We start from the raw sequence: 15,447 nt of genomic DNA on the forward strand, positions 1-15,447 counted from the left end.
GCTGCAACACTGTGTCTCGTGTCGTCTGCACTTTAGCTGCCTTGTCTTCTGCACGGTCTGCTCGCCTGCCGCAACCGAGCTCGAATCAAAGTTTAGTCGAAGCCCGTTGCAGTACATGCTTTGAATCCAAGCGCGGTACAGTGTAGTACGAAGCGGGGCTGAGAGGATGGGACTTCCATTCCTGTTGGTCTCAGAGGCTTCTTGCCCTGTGGAAGCCCGCTTTCCTTGTGCTTTTCTCTTCTTCGCGACACTTTTCGCCCTGCGTGCATGCCACCTTTTGTCCTCTCTTGCACTCGCGATCCTTCGCTGATCTAGCATCAGCCTGATACACGCACCTCGTCGCTCGTTGCTCGTTGCTCGAGCCGCTTTCTTCAATTCCACCATCCACCCACCTTGCCGTCGCTTCTGCCAACCGTTTACCGTGGCTTCTTTCTCCGGATTTCCGTCTTTAAGGGGCGTTTGGTATCCCACGGATCTGGCTTCCCACGCAAGGACCTTACCGTTCACCACCCACATTGCCGCTCATTTCGAGCCTGTTCGACCTTCGCTTGTCCATTAAGGACGGCCCACCAAACATCGTTATCCGCAGTATTCAACGAGCGAAGACAGCCTCTCAGGTGGCGTCATAACTCCACAACGCATCCTCTCACGCTACCGCCGCGCTAAGCTCGGACCGGTCCACCATTCTTCGTACAAATATAGAGCAGTAGACACTGTGCGCAACGCTAGGATCCCGTGTCATCTTGCTACGTCTGCACGCTTGCATTCATCCGCTCCGTGTTTGGCTGTGCTGCTCGACACGCATATATCTTTGTTGCGAGCAACCACGACCGTTTCGTGCCTTCTCATAGACCACCGCTCTCGCCCATCGCGATCAGTGTCGACGTCATGGGTCTCTTCGACGTTGGCTCCCTTCGAGTCAAGAAGTTTTCGCAGCCAAAAGGTGTTTCCAACGACAGCGATCTCAATTCATGGCGCCAGACCGGCGACAGCTCTTTCTACTCTGATGCACGCTACGGCGCCTCGACTCGATCGCTCTCTGCCAATCATGCTTCACATCCTCGCTCTGCGCAGGAAGCTTTCCCATCGAAACGTAGCGTATCGAGCGCCACTCCGAGAGAGAATGCCAGGCAGAGCAAGCTCGAACGCATGATGGGTACTGGCGTGCCCCACGTCCAAGTCATCAGCCATCAGGATCGTCGCGCACCATCGGGCATAGCCGACCGGGGCCAAGGTAATGCGGACTCGTACCATCACCGCAAAGCGCTGTCACCCGTTGCTACGCACAACAAAGGTCTGAGTAGGACCGTGTCGATCTCCGAGATGAGCGAGAATCCATCGGCCTACTCGCGCGCCTTTTCCACCGACATTTCCAACACTGTCAGAGCCGCAACGACATTCACCGAGATGTCCGAGGTCGACTGCCCCGTCTGTCTGGAGCCACTCTCGCACAGACTCGCAGGCGAAAAGCCCCACGTCGTCCCCAGCTGCGGCCACGCCCTTCACAATGCTTGCTTCACTGCCATCTACGGTCCTCCTGAAGCGTTGCTGGCGGCTCAGAACCCGGGCAGCAGATTGCGCGGAGCTGGTTCGGCCGCAAGACACAGCATCGGCCCTCCCGGCATGTGCGGTGTCTGCCGAAAACCTATTGCGCTCGGCGAATCCAACTCGGCCAAGTCGCAAAAGCTTGCAGGCATCAAAGCGCTGGCCGACGATCCGTTAAGTCCCCCCTCCACGCTCGCGTCAGGTGACCAGACTGCGGTGCCGCAAGCCCACGCAGACGATCCTCTCGAGTCGCCGCAACCCATCCGGCCTCGCCACACGATGAGCTCGGCCGCTTCCTTCTCATCCAGCTCGTCCAGCACTCAGACTGTTCCCACCGTTCGAGCCAGACCGGAATTCAGCACCATCTACTCCAAATCAGCGGGACAACAAGCCTCAAAAGTCAACGTCGTCTCAGTCCTGTCCATCCAAGTCCCCTCGCGTCGCTCCGCGTTCGACACGCGCGACCACGCGCTAGACACCATTTCCGACGAGTATGCGGAAGAGAGCATCAACGAGGCGGGACGCGAGGACGACGACTCTGTCTCGGACGATCTCAAGCAAACCAGCCCTGGCTACAACGCCGACGGCGCCAACAGTTTCGGCACCTCTGATCGAAGTCGCAGCCCGATGCCAGACGCTCGTGTTGGCTTCACCGAGCAAGGCGACAAGCAAAATGTCATGGCTCGCCCCGATACGCCGGAGGATCAGGCCTTCTCGTTCGCAGCTACGCCGAGCGCGCCTGCTGCTACCGATCCGATACAAGCTGTGCTCGATGATCTCAAGCAACGCGTCGCCGACTGGAAGGGTCACTCGATCGAGCACTTTGGCCCCTTGGTCCTGCACGACTTGCTCAACATCAGGCAGGACTCGGTCATCCGCGAGTTCCACGTCTACCTTTTCCAGGAAGCATTGCTTTGCGTCACCGAGGAGCGACGTAAAGGTCTGGGCCGATTCATGGCCAACGGCACCTCCGCAAGTGTTGCTAGCGGCGCCGGCTCCGTGGAAGCAGAGACGGGCAAGCCAGCTCTCAAGCTGAAAGGCCGCATCTACCTCCGCCACATTCGACGCGTCCTCGACACGACCGTGGCGGGCGATCACACTCTCAGCATCACAATGGACGACGACAACCTGGACCAATTCGTGCTGTGCTTCCGAGAGACAGAAACCATGCGTGTGTGGCAGTCGCGTCTCAAGGAGCTCACAGAAACTGTGGGCAAGTCTCCTGCCATGCAAGCTGCCCCAGCTCTGCCGCCTGCGGCTGACAACAGCTCCGACGCCCAGGCCGCTTCGGAAACAGCCAAACCCGCTGACGCTCCAGGGTTGACTGCCCAGCGCGCAATCGTGGCGCCACCCCTCACCAGCGCTGCTTCCGTCTTGAGTGGCAAGACCGGCTCTCACCACGTATCCGTGGCGGCGCTCCAACCGCAGAATAGCAAGAGATTGTCCAATGTCTCGTCCAGCCACCACAGCAACCAGGGCCACGCCTCAAAGGTTGCCAACCGAGTCTCGATTTCAAGCGATACCGTGCCTTCGCAACAGCAATGGTCAAGCTCCGGTGGTCTGGATCCGCGAATCCCTCCTCCCAGCATGCTGCCTCACACGCCGATAGACCTCGTCATTATGATTTCCGTACCATCGGTGTTGCCAGAGCACGTTTCCGGCTCGATCAGCTCCTCGGCGGCCCTCAAGCTGCGCCTCATCCGTTCCACGCTCGACTTCGTCATTCACAGTCTTGGCCCCAACGATCGCGTCTCTCTTGTCGCTTTCACCGTCGGCATCGATGGCGGGGTCAAGAGGACTGGACTGCTCAACCCGCACCGTGAAGCAAGCCGACAGCTTCTGCAAGAATTTGTCCAGAACATCGGACGTCCATGGGAGACGCAGGAGGCCGATCCATTCAGCGTCGATCTAAGCAAGCTCGGAGGTTCGAGCGAGCGCATCGACTCGGTGACCGCGGTCAATGTCGGCCTCGATGTGGTGCTCGGCAGGAAGGCCAAGAACTCTGTGACCAGCATGATGCTCATCAACGATACCTCGGACGGACCAAAGCGGAATCAGATGGATCTGGTCATGGCGCGGGCTGAAGCGGCCAACGTCGCTATACACTGCTTTGGATACGGCAAAACACACGATCCTTCGTCGCTTTGGCTTCTCTCGAATCACACACGGGGCTCGTACACCTTCGTCCGCGAGTGGTACCAGCTACGTGAATGCATTGCTGGCTGCCTCGGTTCTACCATGTCGGTGGCACTGACCGATGTCAAGGTCCACATCGGTGTTCCCGAGGATAACTGCTTTAGGATCCGCAAGATCGCAGGATTGCCGGGCGCCATCATCTCGGCATCCGGCAAGGACGTCGACATTGACATTGGCGAGATCAAGTTCGGAGAGGCCAAGGATCTGCTTATCGAGCTCGAGCTTGATCTGGCTAGCCTGTTGCCGAGTTTGATGGCAGACAGGCAGGACAACAAGAGCATCGGTCCCGGTCCCATCGAGCAAGGCAGTGCCACCGACGATTTCATGCAGAGGATGGGCATCCAGAATCTCAGCATCGTGGATTCGGATGGCGCTGAAGCCTTCCTCGAGCAGATGGTGGAAGAAGTGGGTGTGTTTGAAGCCGATCTCAGCTTCAAGGACCCTGCTACCGGGCTGACCACATCGAGGCTCGCCAATCCGGGCATCCTGACACTCGAGATCGACACGCATTCGACGGATCCTTTGACAAACGGACCACCTGGCTTGGCGGCCGTGGTAGCCGAGCCAACGGTCACGCGTCGACGACTCGAGGTGTTGGTATCCGAGATGATGACCCGGTCCCTGTTGCTCATCTCGCGCAAAAACTATGGCCAAGCATTGCGAGTCATTACCGAGACGAGACGCATCATCGACACCGTGGTGCAGGCGCTCAACGGTCCCAACCAAAACAAGCGTCGTTCGCTGGTGGTGCATCGTTCCACCCAGAAGAAGGTTCGCGAGGCGGCCAACCAACGCACCATCTCGTCACTGATGGCCATGATGAGCGATCTCGACATCCTGAGCGAGGGATTGGAGCATCAACATCGATCCAGCTTCGATCGCGATGGCAGGAACTTTGGTGCGCAGCAGGCAATGATCCTGCGCGATCAAAAGGCGTGGACTACGCGAACGGATACCGAATATTTACACTTCGATTCAGATAACGCCGCCGCCTTTACCGCATGGTCCGCTTCATTCGCTTCCATGCGATGAAGGGCCGGCGCGTGAGAAGGCTCTTTTGATACCCAACAAGCTATGAACAGAATCTTGATATCCACTCCTTCCGTTTCGAATTCAGACAAAGAAGAACATATTGCTTTTTGTGCGCTGCTGTCGCATTGATGTGCTTGGCAGAGATAGCGGCGTGAGGAAGCTGTCGTGCGGGGCGGCAGAATACTGTATCAAGGACACAGAATAAGGTTGCTTCAGGGTCCGGGAAAGTCAGGGTTGAGGGTGAAATATCTGCCAAGACAGAGAGCCAAGAGGGAGTTGGGTTGCTGGAGCGAACGCTTTGGCACCCATGTCAACGTCTCGGTGCAGTCACAGCACAAGCTCCTTGGCCCTGCAGCCAACGAAGCCAAGACTCTACCGGACGATTCGAGGACAGTTCTTATGGTACAAGCGATGAGGCTCGTGGGAAAGTGCGCCACTTGGGAGCGCTTGACACACTTTATTGCTCGATTCTCTTGGCATGATTGAGAGCAAAACCGGCGGCGCAAAGGTAGAATCTTGGCCCGATCGGGGTGGTACCTCGCCTACTGGCTGATACAGTCATATTCGACTCGGTTGAGGAGAGGGTGGGAAGCGATCGCATGGCGACGACGGACAATTGATCGGCGTCAAAGTTTCGGGTAAGGTGGACGACGCCAAGTCGCTTCGAGAATCTCGCGTTGGTGAGGAGGGCGGAAATGCATGTGTATCTGCCGGTCGAGACCAATTCAAGAAGAGACCCTGGTTCACAGACTCAGGGCAGGGCGGAGAGCAAAAACTTCAAGAACCCGTTAGCACATTGAAATTGACTCTTGGAGCACATGCACTGGTCAATGGACCAGCTGCTTGGCTGACTACACCTGACTGGGCGTGCTGGGCACGATCGTGCTTTAGCCGTCCCGCTGCCTGGTGCAATGCTCAAGCTGAGAGGGTCGCTGAGATCAAATGTGAAACTGACACCAAACCCTGAAGGCATGCTGCCGCTTCTAAAGCTGCATATTGTCATCCACGGTGGGATCGTCAAGGTGCCGCCAAGCAAGCCTCAGGCTGCGCTGTGCAGACCGATTTTTCGCATCTCCACTTTTCTCATTCGCTGAAAAAATGCCAAGAAACTTGGGCTTTTCCCCTTTTCCTCAGTTCAAAACTGCCCGTCTGCCCAAATGGACAGCTCGGTCAAGTTTTGCTTTTTTAATTCGCTCACGAAAATACAACGGCAGAGCAGAAGGTCATAACCAGCAGAGCAGCGTGAAATGCTGTTTAGATGAAACGCCAAGAATCTTCAAAATGAGAGTCGGCATCACGTCTCGGCTTGGCTGTGTGTCAACTTCTCTGCGTCTGTAGACCCAATGCAATGGGTTCTTGGCTCTAGCCGTGCTTTTGCAGGTAGGATGCCTATGGATGGCTCTCTCGCTTGCAGCAGTCTGGCTAATCCCTTTTCATGCCAGTGAGACCACTGCGCTCTCGTGTCTTGGCCAAACTCGAAGTGTAGGATCACTAAACGATATATATGTCAAGGGGTTCTCGTTGGACTATCCCGAAGCTTTGATCACTGCCTCTCGCTCAACATCATAAACGCAGATCCCTTGACGCTCAGCTACCACCGTCGCGCAGTCACCGCACCGACACAACCGGCATTGCTACTCTTCACAACCTGCTTTCGGAACACGGCAGCGCCTCACACAATGCCTCTTCTCATGTCACGACAAAAGTCGCCCGAGGCATCCGCAGCGGAAGCTTCCGCCTCTTCCTCGGCCTCGTTCCGATCGCGTTCCAGCGCATCCTCCTCCTCAGCATACAGATCCAACGGTGGACGCTCCTCACAAAAAGCGGCCGAGCTCCGTGCACGCTACGAGATGGCTCAAGCCATTCAAAAGCCTTGGCCATTGCATCTCCTCGAAAACGGTGTCAAACCCAACACTGCTACCACTGCCGTCGTTCATAATTCCTCACGCTCCACATCTTCCACATCGAAGCACTCGTCTTCTGTCTCACGACGTTCACGAACAACGACTACAACAGCAGAGCTGTCTGAGAATGACTCTGGAGTCTCTACAAGGTCGAACAAGAAAAAGCGTGACTCGGCCACCTCGTTGGAAAGATTGTCGTTGTCTCCTACATTGAGCAACTGGATCAGGAGAGCTAGCAAGGACTCGGACAAGAGCTCGACAAACGGTGATCGGAGGTCTTCGTCCGCATCGCCCGTCGAGTCAAGCGGAATCAGTCCGTTGGGCTCGCCTAAGGATCTGTAGGAGAAAGCAAGGATGGCCCTCGTCGGGTGCTTGTCGACTTCAAGCAATCTTTGATACCCCCTTTCATCGCTGAAGATGTATACCCCTAGCAATTGTCATTGGTGCCATTCATAAGTCTAATCGCTATCCTTTGTTATCACAGCCACGTCTTTTTGCTGGATTGAGGCTGTGGTTCGAAATTCACCTTGAGTACCTCCAAGATGAAGTCTCCGGAAGTCTGTTGTGAGACGATGAGAGACCAAACGCACCGCCTTTAATCTGTACAGACCGTATCCCAAGAATCAGGTCAGGAAGCTTGAAAGGCAAGCCTCGACGCACGCCTCGGCGATGATCAGCAGCTCAATCATCAACAGCGAACCGCTGTGTGCCCCTCAAGAAGACCTTCTCGGCAGCAGCGCATCTGCACGCCGGTCGAACGGCGAGTGAGATTGGGCAAATGTGTTGCTGGTTGCAAGCATTTGGCTGAGTGGCTAATTTACAATGGAAACAAGAGAGGCACCAAAGTGCAAGGTGCTTTGTCGTGGAAGAGCGCAAGACAGTGGTGTGTCTCCGCTCCCTCCGACTTTTTAGTATGACCTCTGCGTACAAAGTCAAGAGTGTGACACCGTCTATTGGTCCTCGAGGGCGAGCTCGAGGTCGGCACCGTAGAGCTTCGAGTTGAAGAATCCAGGGTCGAACCAGTTGACACGAACGTATCCATCTTCACCTCCGGACGCGTAAGCCGTTCCAGCGGGGTGAATGGCGATGGTGTTGATGGGACCAAAGTGACCCGGGAGACGAGCGCACTCCTCTTCGTATACCTTGTGCCAGAATCGAGTCTCGAATCGGCCCTGTCTCGCCGAAGTGGTGGTGACGTTCATGGCGTCCTGACCACCTCCGACAATCACGAACGGCTTGGTGGGGTGAATCGATGAGCTGTTGAGAGGCGTCTCGGTAGCGTACGTCTTGATGACTTGCAACGTCTTGGAGTCGATCAGCTTGGACGTCTTGTCCCTGGACGCCGTGACGAAGTATGTTCGATCGGCGCTCATCTGCAGATCCGAGATGACGTCGGTGTGTGCTTTGGTGGAGTTCTCCTCGAGCTCGGCGTCGATGCCGCTCTCGGGCTCCTTGTCGTCGTGGTAGTAGGTGGCTACCTTTCCATCTTCGTGGCCAGTGACGATGTATTGATCGCAAGGGGCGAAGGCGGCGACGACGGCTTTGGGCCCAGAGAAGGTGATGGTGCGCGTGGGTTCAGGGTCCTGTTGTGTCCAAGTGGCAGGGTCTCGGTTGATGCGGAAGACACGCAGGGAGCCACGGAAGCCCATACGCTGTTCGGTGACGACGAGGACCTGTGTGCAGTCTTCCGAAAAGGCGACACGCTTAGCGGCGGTGGTGAATTCCCAGGTGAAGAGGCACTTGCCCGTTGCGACCTCCCAAAGACGCATCTGGTTGTCGGCAGATCCGGATACGAGAAGTGTCGAGGTGGCTGAAAAGAGGGCAATGCAGTGTCGGACGAAGTTGTGAGGGTCGAGGGGAGTAGGAAGGTGCGTGCAAATTTGCGCGCCAAACGTTGAATAAGTAAACGTTGGAACGTTGTCGGAGGTTATGCGGGACGAGAAGTGGAGCGAGGAAGATCGGGTCAGTTGGAGGTCTTCATCACGAGCCGCTTGTTCGATGGCAAACTTACAATCTACATCGACGGTCCAGACGGTACCGTTGTGGCCTTCGTAAGTGCCAAGACGTTCGCCATTGTGGGAAAACCAAGCGTTGATGGTCGGATCCTTTGCGACCGAGAAGAGCAGATCACCCTCGCGGTTGAATTTGACCTGGGTGAGCGAGCGCTCGTGTCCCGACAACAAGATGGGCCGCTGCAGAGATGCGACAGGACGAGGTGGAATAGAAACGTATTGCAAGAGTCGTGGTCAGAGATGCTGCTTTAGGAACGAATCGCGACCGATTGCCAAGATGCTGGCGTTGCTTTGCTTTGCGTTGGTCTGCTGATCGGAGACGATCGTGATGAGTCTACTTACCATGATTGATGTCTGCGGTGGATCTAGCAGTGGTGGAGGAGAACAAGTCGGATGGTGTCGAGACCAGAGGATCGCGAAGACGATGCTCAAAGCACACTTTGACTGAGCAGCCACGAAAGACGTTGGAAAAAGAATTCTCAGCAGAGACCCAATTCAAAATCGCGGCAGCGGAAGGCAGCACCGCGACTCGGCGACAGGCTCAAGAAGAAAAGAAAGGGAAGATGGCTACGACCCTTGCTTTCCGAAAAGCGCTCTTGGCTACAAATTGTATTCGGTAGTGTGGAAGAAGTCTGAAGGTTGCGAATACAAGCCCACACGCCAGTCGAAGGAAAATTCATTCAGCGGAAAAACTTGCTAAAATCTTACATGGGTTTAATCTGAAAGGACATTTCGAACACTCGTGCGAGTCTCTCCATGAGCATTTATTTCCTCACGCGACTGATCCCGGCTCTGGCGTGTTGAATTCTCCAGCGTCTGGAGAAGCCCTGGCAAAGCTGCGTAAACAACAGCCCGTCTCCTCGCGAGTCACGATCCAGTTACGGTCTGACGGGTGTGCAAAAAGCACGGAGGAGCAGCAGCGGAAGACTCATCCACGGAGCAGCTCATCAAAGACCAAATGGAAAGTGGAAAGGCCATCGTAATTCCTCAAGGAGATGAGGAAGAAAGTCGAGAAACGAGGATCTGCATGTCTCGAGGCAAATGCAAGCTGACGGACGCATGTGTGAGTGTGCCTTTCTGATGGCGAAGTGGGGGTTGCGTGGCCCTTGCCCAGCTGTCTTATCCTCAGGAGCTCTTTTTTCTTCCTGTCCGTGGAGAAAGGGACTCGTCAGTCTAGAGTGTCTAGACCGCGGGTCATCGTTGATTCTCGGTCACCACGCAAGCCAAGTTAACACTCACGGTGCGGAACAAAAACAACACACAGACGCGGTGCACTGACTGACGCTCAAAAAATGGCCTCATCCAGTATCCATCGCAGGCTGCGTGAGTGAACTACCTGAGTGAGACCTGTCGCTGGGGCATCGTGCCTCGCATCCCAAAGAGAAAATAACCAGAAAATACGGTTTCGAGTCGGATGACGCTCCATCCATTCTGGCACTCCAGCTTCTGTGTGGCCTGGAGCTGGTTCGTCTTCGTTGACCGGAATCGCTCCGCTCATATCATCTCTCCGTCCTGCCACCAACCTCTGTCATCGACTCAGCTTTCCCTTTTTCAACGAAGTCTCCGAAGCATTGGCCTTTTGCTTCTTCGCACCGCTTTGCTACGCCATTGACGCCAATCCTGTTTACAAAGCGACTACAGTAGCTTGCTACGCAGACAGGTCGGTCCTTCTCGAGCTCACATTCCAACCCCAGCTTCCTCCATCTTTCCCCAAAGCCGACAATCCGCAAAGCTCAGATTTTCTTCGAGTCGCATCCGTCCATCTGGAGACATCCTACCAATAGGTTGCTGTCGTCGTCACGATCCGCATACGTCCTTCGACTCCAATTATCGATTCGAGCCTTCTTTCCGCGAGTTCTCTTTCGTTTGGCCCAACATTCCCCGGGTTTCCTAGCAGGGTTCTCAAGACTTCGCTTCCGTCATCATGGGTCAGACACTTTCAGAGCCCGTCACAGAGAAGACGACGTCTTCGGGCGGCAATGACTCGGTTCTGTACGCAATCTCCGAGATGCAAGGTTGGCGAATCAGCATGGAGGATGCTCATACAACCATCCTCGACATTGAAAATGCGGAAGGCGGCATCGTTGGCAATTTCTTCGGCGTCTTCGATGGTCATGGTGGTAGGTGATCGATGATGCGAATCGCCCATGATGTATTCAACAAGGATATGACGAGCTGACAGTTCTCCTCTTTCCATTTTAACAACAGGCTCCTCCGTCGCCCAATACTGTGGTCGCGGCTTGCACAACACTCTCATCTCTGAGGACAAGTTCAAGCAGGGTGCATACACAGAAGCGCTTCAAAAGGCCTTCTTGGACGTTGATGAAGAACTCAAAAAAGGTATGTTTGCCCCTTGCACTTGCACATCGATCTGCCGACGAAAAGCCCTCTAACCGGTGCCATCTCGGCGACTCGTTTCTGACCTCGTGTTTCGCTACAGATCCCAACTACACCAACGATCCCTCCGGCTGTACTGCTGTGACTGCCTTTGTCAAGACAAATGCCAAGAACCCAAAACGTCTCGAACGAATCTTTGTCGCAAATGCCGGTGACTCGAGGTGCGTGCTATCCCGAGCCGGAGCAGGTCTCGAGATGAGCACCGACCACAAGCCTACGCTGGATTCCGAGCGAGAGCGTATCGAAAACGCCGGTGGATACGTCAGCTGGGGACGTGTCAATGGCAACCTCGCCCTCAGTCGAGCTATCGGTGACTTCGAATTCAAGCGCTCCTTCGAACTTCCTGTAGAAGAGCAGATCGTCACCGCCTTCCCCGAGGTACTCGAAAAGGACGTTCTCGAGGCCGAAGACGAGTTCCTCGTGCTTGCCTGCGATGGTATTTGGGACTGTCTCAGCAGTCAGGACGTGGTGGATATCGTGCGACGTTCGGTCGCCAACGGCAAGGAGCTCACCGAGATCTGCGAGGATCTCATGAACCGCTGCCTCGCTCCGGACTCCGACACAGGCGGTATCGGCTGCGACAACATGACAGTTTGCGTTGTCGCGCTGCTCAACGGACGAACCAAGGACGAGTGGTACAGCTGGATCAAGGAGAACATCGAGGTAGCCAAATTTGGTCGCACCACACCTCAGGACGTGGCACCCGTGTTCAAAAACACGCAACCGTCTGCGCGCGGTGAGGAGAGCGGTATGGACGGTGCCGTTAGCATCCAATCGCTCCTCTCGGGAGGATTGTCGCGCGGCGAGGACGGCGAGGACGGAGCGGCGGGATCGCTACGATTGCCCGGCGGTTTGGCGGGTGCGCTGAGCGGAGCCGGCATCGTGTTCCGACCCGGCGGACGTTCGGACGAGGGCGATGTGGTGTATGAGGCACACGTCGTCGACGAAGAGGACAGCGGGGACGAGCAATCCGAACAGAGCAGCGGCGAGTCGAACGTCAAAGCAGCCACCACCGCAAGCTCGACGGAAAGCAAGGACGCCGAGCCGAGGCTGGTGGAGTCGCCGCACATGGACGCAAAGCCGGCCAGCTCGACACAAGAGGCGGACAAGATGGAGGTCGACGATGAGCTGAGCACCTCTGCAAAGTCACAAGACGCTTCGAGCGCTTAAGAGCGAGCTTATCCCATCTTCAAGCATGCAATGGAATCGACGAAGCTGACTGCGCAAAAGCGCGCTCGGCCATCCCTTCTCCCTCTCATCGTCTCTCTCTCTCTCTCTCTCTCTCTCTCTCTCTCTCTCTCTCTCTCTCTCTCTCTCTCTCTTTCTCTCTTCTTCTCGTTTGTCTACTTACGTCGTCAAGCTTCTTCAAGAGCTCCGATTTGCTGGGGACCTCCAGGCCCTTCTGCACGGCAGGTCTAGCCCTGATCCTTTCGATCCAAGCCTTAACGTTCGGTCCCACCTCCTCGTGCTTGATACCGGCGAAGCGGTACCACAGAGCCCAGGGGAAGGTCAACATATCAGCCAGAGAGTATTTTCCTTTCCCATCTCCGACAAGGTATTCGCGTCCTTCGAGACCTGCTTCGAGAACGGAGTAGAGTCGAACGGTTTCGTCGTGGTATCGCTTGATGCCGTAGGGGACGACGTTCTTGGAGTCGCCGACGGCTTGCATGCGGAAGTGGTTGGCTTGGCCTTGCATGGGTCCTTGACCGGCCATTTGCCAGCTGCACCACTGAAGAGGCGTCGAAGAAGATGTGAGAGGGGATAAGAGGAAAGGAGTCAGCATGCGAGGAACTGGAGTGCTTATCGAGTGGTTCGCAGAATGAATGTGGGGAAAGATAGTTACCTGCAGCACCTGGTTTCTGTAGTTCTCGCCTTTGGGATCGCTATCGGACCAACTGAAGACGTGCTTGTCGTCGTACTTCTTCTCCAGGTACAACATGATCGCCAGACTCTCCATCACAGGGAAACCCTCGGCATCGGTAGCGGTGTTGTTAGGGTCGAGGATGGTTGGGATGCGACCGTTGGGGTTCATCTTGAGGAACCAGTCCTCCTTCTGCTGGTTCTTGCTCATGTCGATGGCGTGCGTCTCGTACTCGAAGGAAGGGTTGAGAGCCTTGATCTCCTCGAGCATGATGGAGACCTTTTGACCGTTGGGAGTGCCAGCGGTGTAGAGTTGAACGGGCTTCATGGCGGCCGAAGTGATGGGGGAGGTGGTGAATGTTCGGATTTGGTTTGTGAGGGCGGTGGCAAGGTTGGTTCGCAGAGAGGGGGTTGCTTGAGCGAACATGAAGATGTGGTCGTTGTTGGGGAGAAGGAGTTTGAACGCAAATGCGACTGAGGCTCATATACGGTTGAACCAAGCTCGATGCTCAGCACACAGGCAGGGCGTCAAAACGGCGCTTCGCTCTTCCATCAGCATCTCGCTACAGCACTGAGTGGTCCGTGTCATGACGGCGTTTAGCAGACCACCACAAAGAAAGAAAGAAAAAAGCGATTGTGGAGGCAGAGCGACGGCATTACTCGACGTGACATGTTTTGTCATCCCTCGATGCTCTCTCTCGGATTCCGAGGCGGTCACCCCTCTACGCACTATGGATGTTCACTACTGCCAAAGACCTTTCAACCTGGTACGGGTATCAGACATGGAGGACAGCAAACCTGTAGTGGCAACCCAGCCTTCCTGTGGTGAACTCGAACTGCAGCGCTTATCCCCGGACAGCTGAAGATCGCCGTGGGGATGGACATATAGAGCATCGCGACCTAACATTGTTCTGATCTATGACGTCGCTTTCACTTGGGGCGCTTTTGGAAAGGCGGAATTTGCGGAGCAAACCCGACCAGAGACTGCTGCATAGGCCGCTTGTCGATCGTGCATATCGCGCTCTGACCGGCAGCCGCCTGTCAAAGCTGCCCGTTGTGCCGGAGAGACTGGCGTGGTTCTATCTGCATGGTCAAAGTGTATGTGTGTATCGGTTGGTGTGGGGAAACTTTGCCTCTACCTGGGCCATCGTCTAATGCTGTATTTGTACTTTGATCTCAAGTTCGGTCTCTTCTTCTCGCTACGAACAACTCCATTGCGCTCTCTGAAGCAAACCTCACTTAGCCATGACAGCATCTGCATCTGCATCTGCACCCACCTCGTGGTGGCGACTGATCCGCTTCGTTGCGCGAGAAGACGGTCAGACCTACTTTGGTCAACCCATCGACGACCTCCTCGACGTCGGTGTCGCGTACGCCAACCAATCCGGTCCCATCAAAGCGAACGTCCTCTTCGCCCACCCGCTCTCTGGCAACGCTCCCCTTTCTGGTGTCATCAAAACCGTATCCACCTTGCTTCCCCCGCTTCTCCCAACGGAGGTGCCTACCATTCGAGCGCTAGGAGCCAACTTTGTTCAACCGGGACAAGCCTCCTACGACGCCATCAAGAAACGACCCTCGATCCCTATCCTGTTCTACAAACCGCTCTCGACGCTCTCCGGACCCAGTCAGGATATTGTCATTCCTCCCTGTGCGGCGGAAGAATCCGACTACGAAGTCGAACTCGTCGTCGTCCTGCGCAAAAACATCAAAAACGTCACACCGTCTCAAGCCATGGACGCCATTCTCGGCTATACACTTTCCAACGACGTGTCCGCTCGAACGCGCATGTTCGCCGTCCCGCAGTGGGGGTTGGGCAAAAGCTTCGACGGTTGGCTTCCCATCGGTCCGTGTCTCGTATCCGCCTCCAACCCCAGAGGCATCTCCAATCCGGACGCCATCCATCTCACGACCAAGTTGAACAACAGCATCATGCAGGATGGAAATACCTCGGAAATGCTCTGGAAGACAGCGGAGACGCTGGCCGAGTTGAGCAAAGGTACGACGTTGGAAGCGGGAAGCCTGGTGAGCATGGGTACGCCTCCGGGTGAGGGATTCAAGAGGAACCCGAAAGTCTGGTTGAAGGACGGTGATACGGTGCATTTGTGGGGAAGTGGTGGGTTGGGCAGCTTGATCAATGGTGTCAGGCAGGAGGGTAAGGGTGATGAGGCGCCAAGGGTGTTCAAGGCGAAGCTTTAGTTGGTCGTTTCAGAGAGGCTGTTTGGTATGAGCTCATGCGAATGCAGCTGTTCGATCCTACTACTTGATCGAATTGGGTTGGGTGTCTGATGCGGGGAGAGCAGCCGGGAACAAAGCAAGTGCATTTCCGGACATATCTGATTTAGGTCCACGCAAGAAATAAAGCTTGATGATTGAGTCACCGAAATTCTGAACGAAATATGTCCCTCTCATCCTGCTCATTCACAACTCTGTTCATGTGCTCACCACGCCCATAGACGCATCTCAACACAAGCTTTCCACTTCGTATTGTCAATACATTCACC

At 55.5% G+C, this 15,447-nt stretch overlaps 6 protein-coding genes across 6 annotated transcripts in view; 3 read left to right on the forward strand and 3 right to left on the reverse strand.

The window, feature by feature from the left end:
* Window positions 1–4,773, forward strand: part of PHSY_005697 (hypothetical protein) — a gene marked incomplete at both ends in the record, with an annotated part of 6,249 nt that extends 1,476 nt beyond the window's left edge. The window contains 2 exons of the mRNA XM_012336305.1: window positions 454–617; window positions 730–4,773. Of these exons, the coding sequence (XP_012191695.1) occupies window positions 454–617; window positions 730–4,773 (4,208 nt within the window). The remainder of the gene's footprint in view (window positions 1–453; window positions 618–729) is intronic.
* A 1,933-nt stretch (window positions 4,774–6,706) lies between these two features.
* Window positions 6,707–7,366, reverse strand: PHSY_005698 (hypothetical protein; the record flags this gene model as incomplete). The annotated part of the gene is made up of 2 exons (XM_012336306.1): window positions 6,707–7,013; window positions 7,338–7,366. 2 exons carry the CDS (start codon window positions 7,364–7,366, stop codon window positions 6,707–6,709), a joined length of 336 nt encoding a protein of 111 aa, XP_012191696.1.
* A 261-nt stretch (window positions 7,367–7,627) lies between these two features.
* On the reverse strand, window positions 7,628–9,034 carry PHSY_005699 (hypothetical protein; the record flags this gene model as incomplete). Its single annotated transcript, XM_012336307.1, has 2 exons — window positions 7,628–8,869; window positions 9,032–9,034. The coding sequence occupies 2 exons, from the start codon at window positions 9,032–9,034 to the stop codon at window positions 7,628–7,630; spliced, it is 1,245 nt and encodes a 414-aa protein (XP_012191697.1).
* Window positions 9,035–9,647: 613 nt separating this feature from the next.
* Window positions 9,648–12,256, forward strand: PHSY_005700 (protein phosphatase 2C; the record flags this gene model as incomplete). The annotated part of the gene is made up of 4 exons (XM_012336308.1): window positions 9,648–9,752; window positions 10,587–10,809; window positions 10,898–11,029; window positions 11,130–12,256. The coding sequence occupies 4 exons, from the start codon at window positions 9,648–9,650 to the stop codon at window positions 12,254–12,256; spliced, it is 1,587 nt and encodes a 528-aa protein (XP_012191698.1).
* An 85-nt stretch (window positions 12,257–12,341) lies between these two features.
* On the reverse strand, window positions 12,342–13,274 carry PHSY_005701 (hypothetical protein; the record flags this gene model as incomplete). Its single annotated transcript, XM_012336309.1, has 1 exon — window positions 12,342–13,274. One exon carries the CDS (start codon window positions 13,272–13,274, stop codon window positions 12,342–12,344), a length of 933 nt encoding a protein of 310 aa, XP_012191699.1.
* Window positions 13,275–14,191: 917 nt separating this feature from the next.
* PHSY_005702 (fumarylacetoacetate hydrolase) lies at window positions 14,192–15,142 on the forward strand (the record flags this gene model as incomplete). Its single annotated transcript, XM_012336310.1, has 1 exon — window positions 14,192–15,142. The coding sequence occupies one exon, from the start codon at window positions 14,192–14,194 to the stop codon at window positions 15,140–15,142; it is 951 nt and encodes a 316-aa protein (XP_012191700.1).
* Window positions 15,143–15,447: the final 305 nt, after the last annotated feature.

This window comes from Pseudozyma hubeiensis, assembly GCF_000403515.1.
Source record: "Pseudozyma hubeiensis SY62 DNA, scaffold: PHS52, whole genome shotgun sequence".
NCBI classification, from domain to species: domain Eukaryota; kingdom Fungi; phylum Basidiomycota; class Ustilaginomycetes; order Ustilaginales; family Ustilaginaceae; genus Pseudozyma; species Pseudozyma hubeiensis.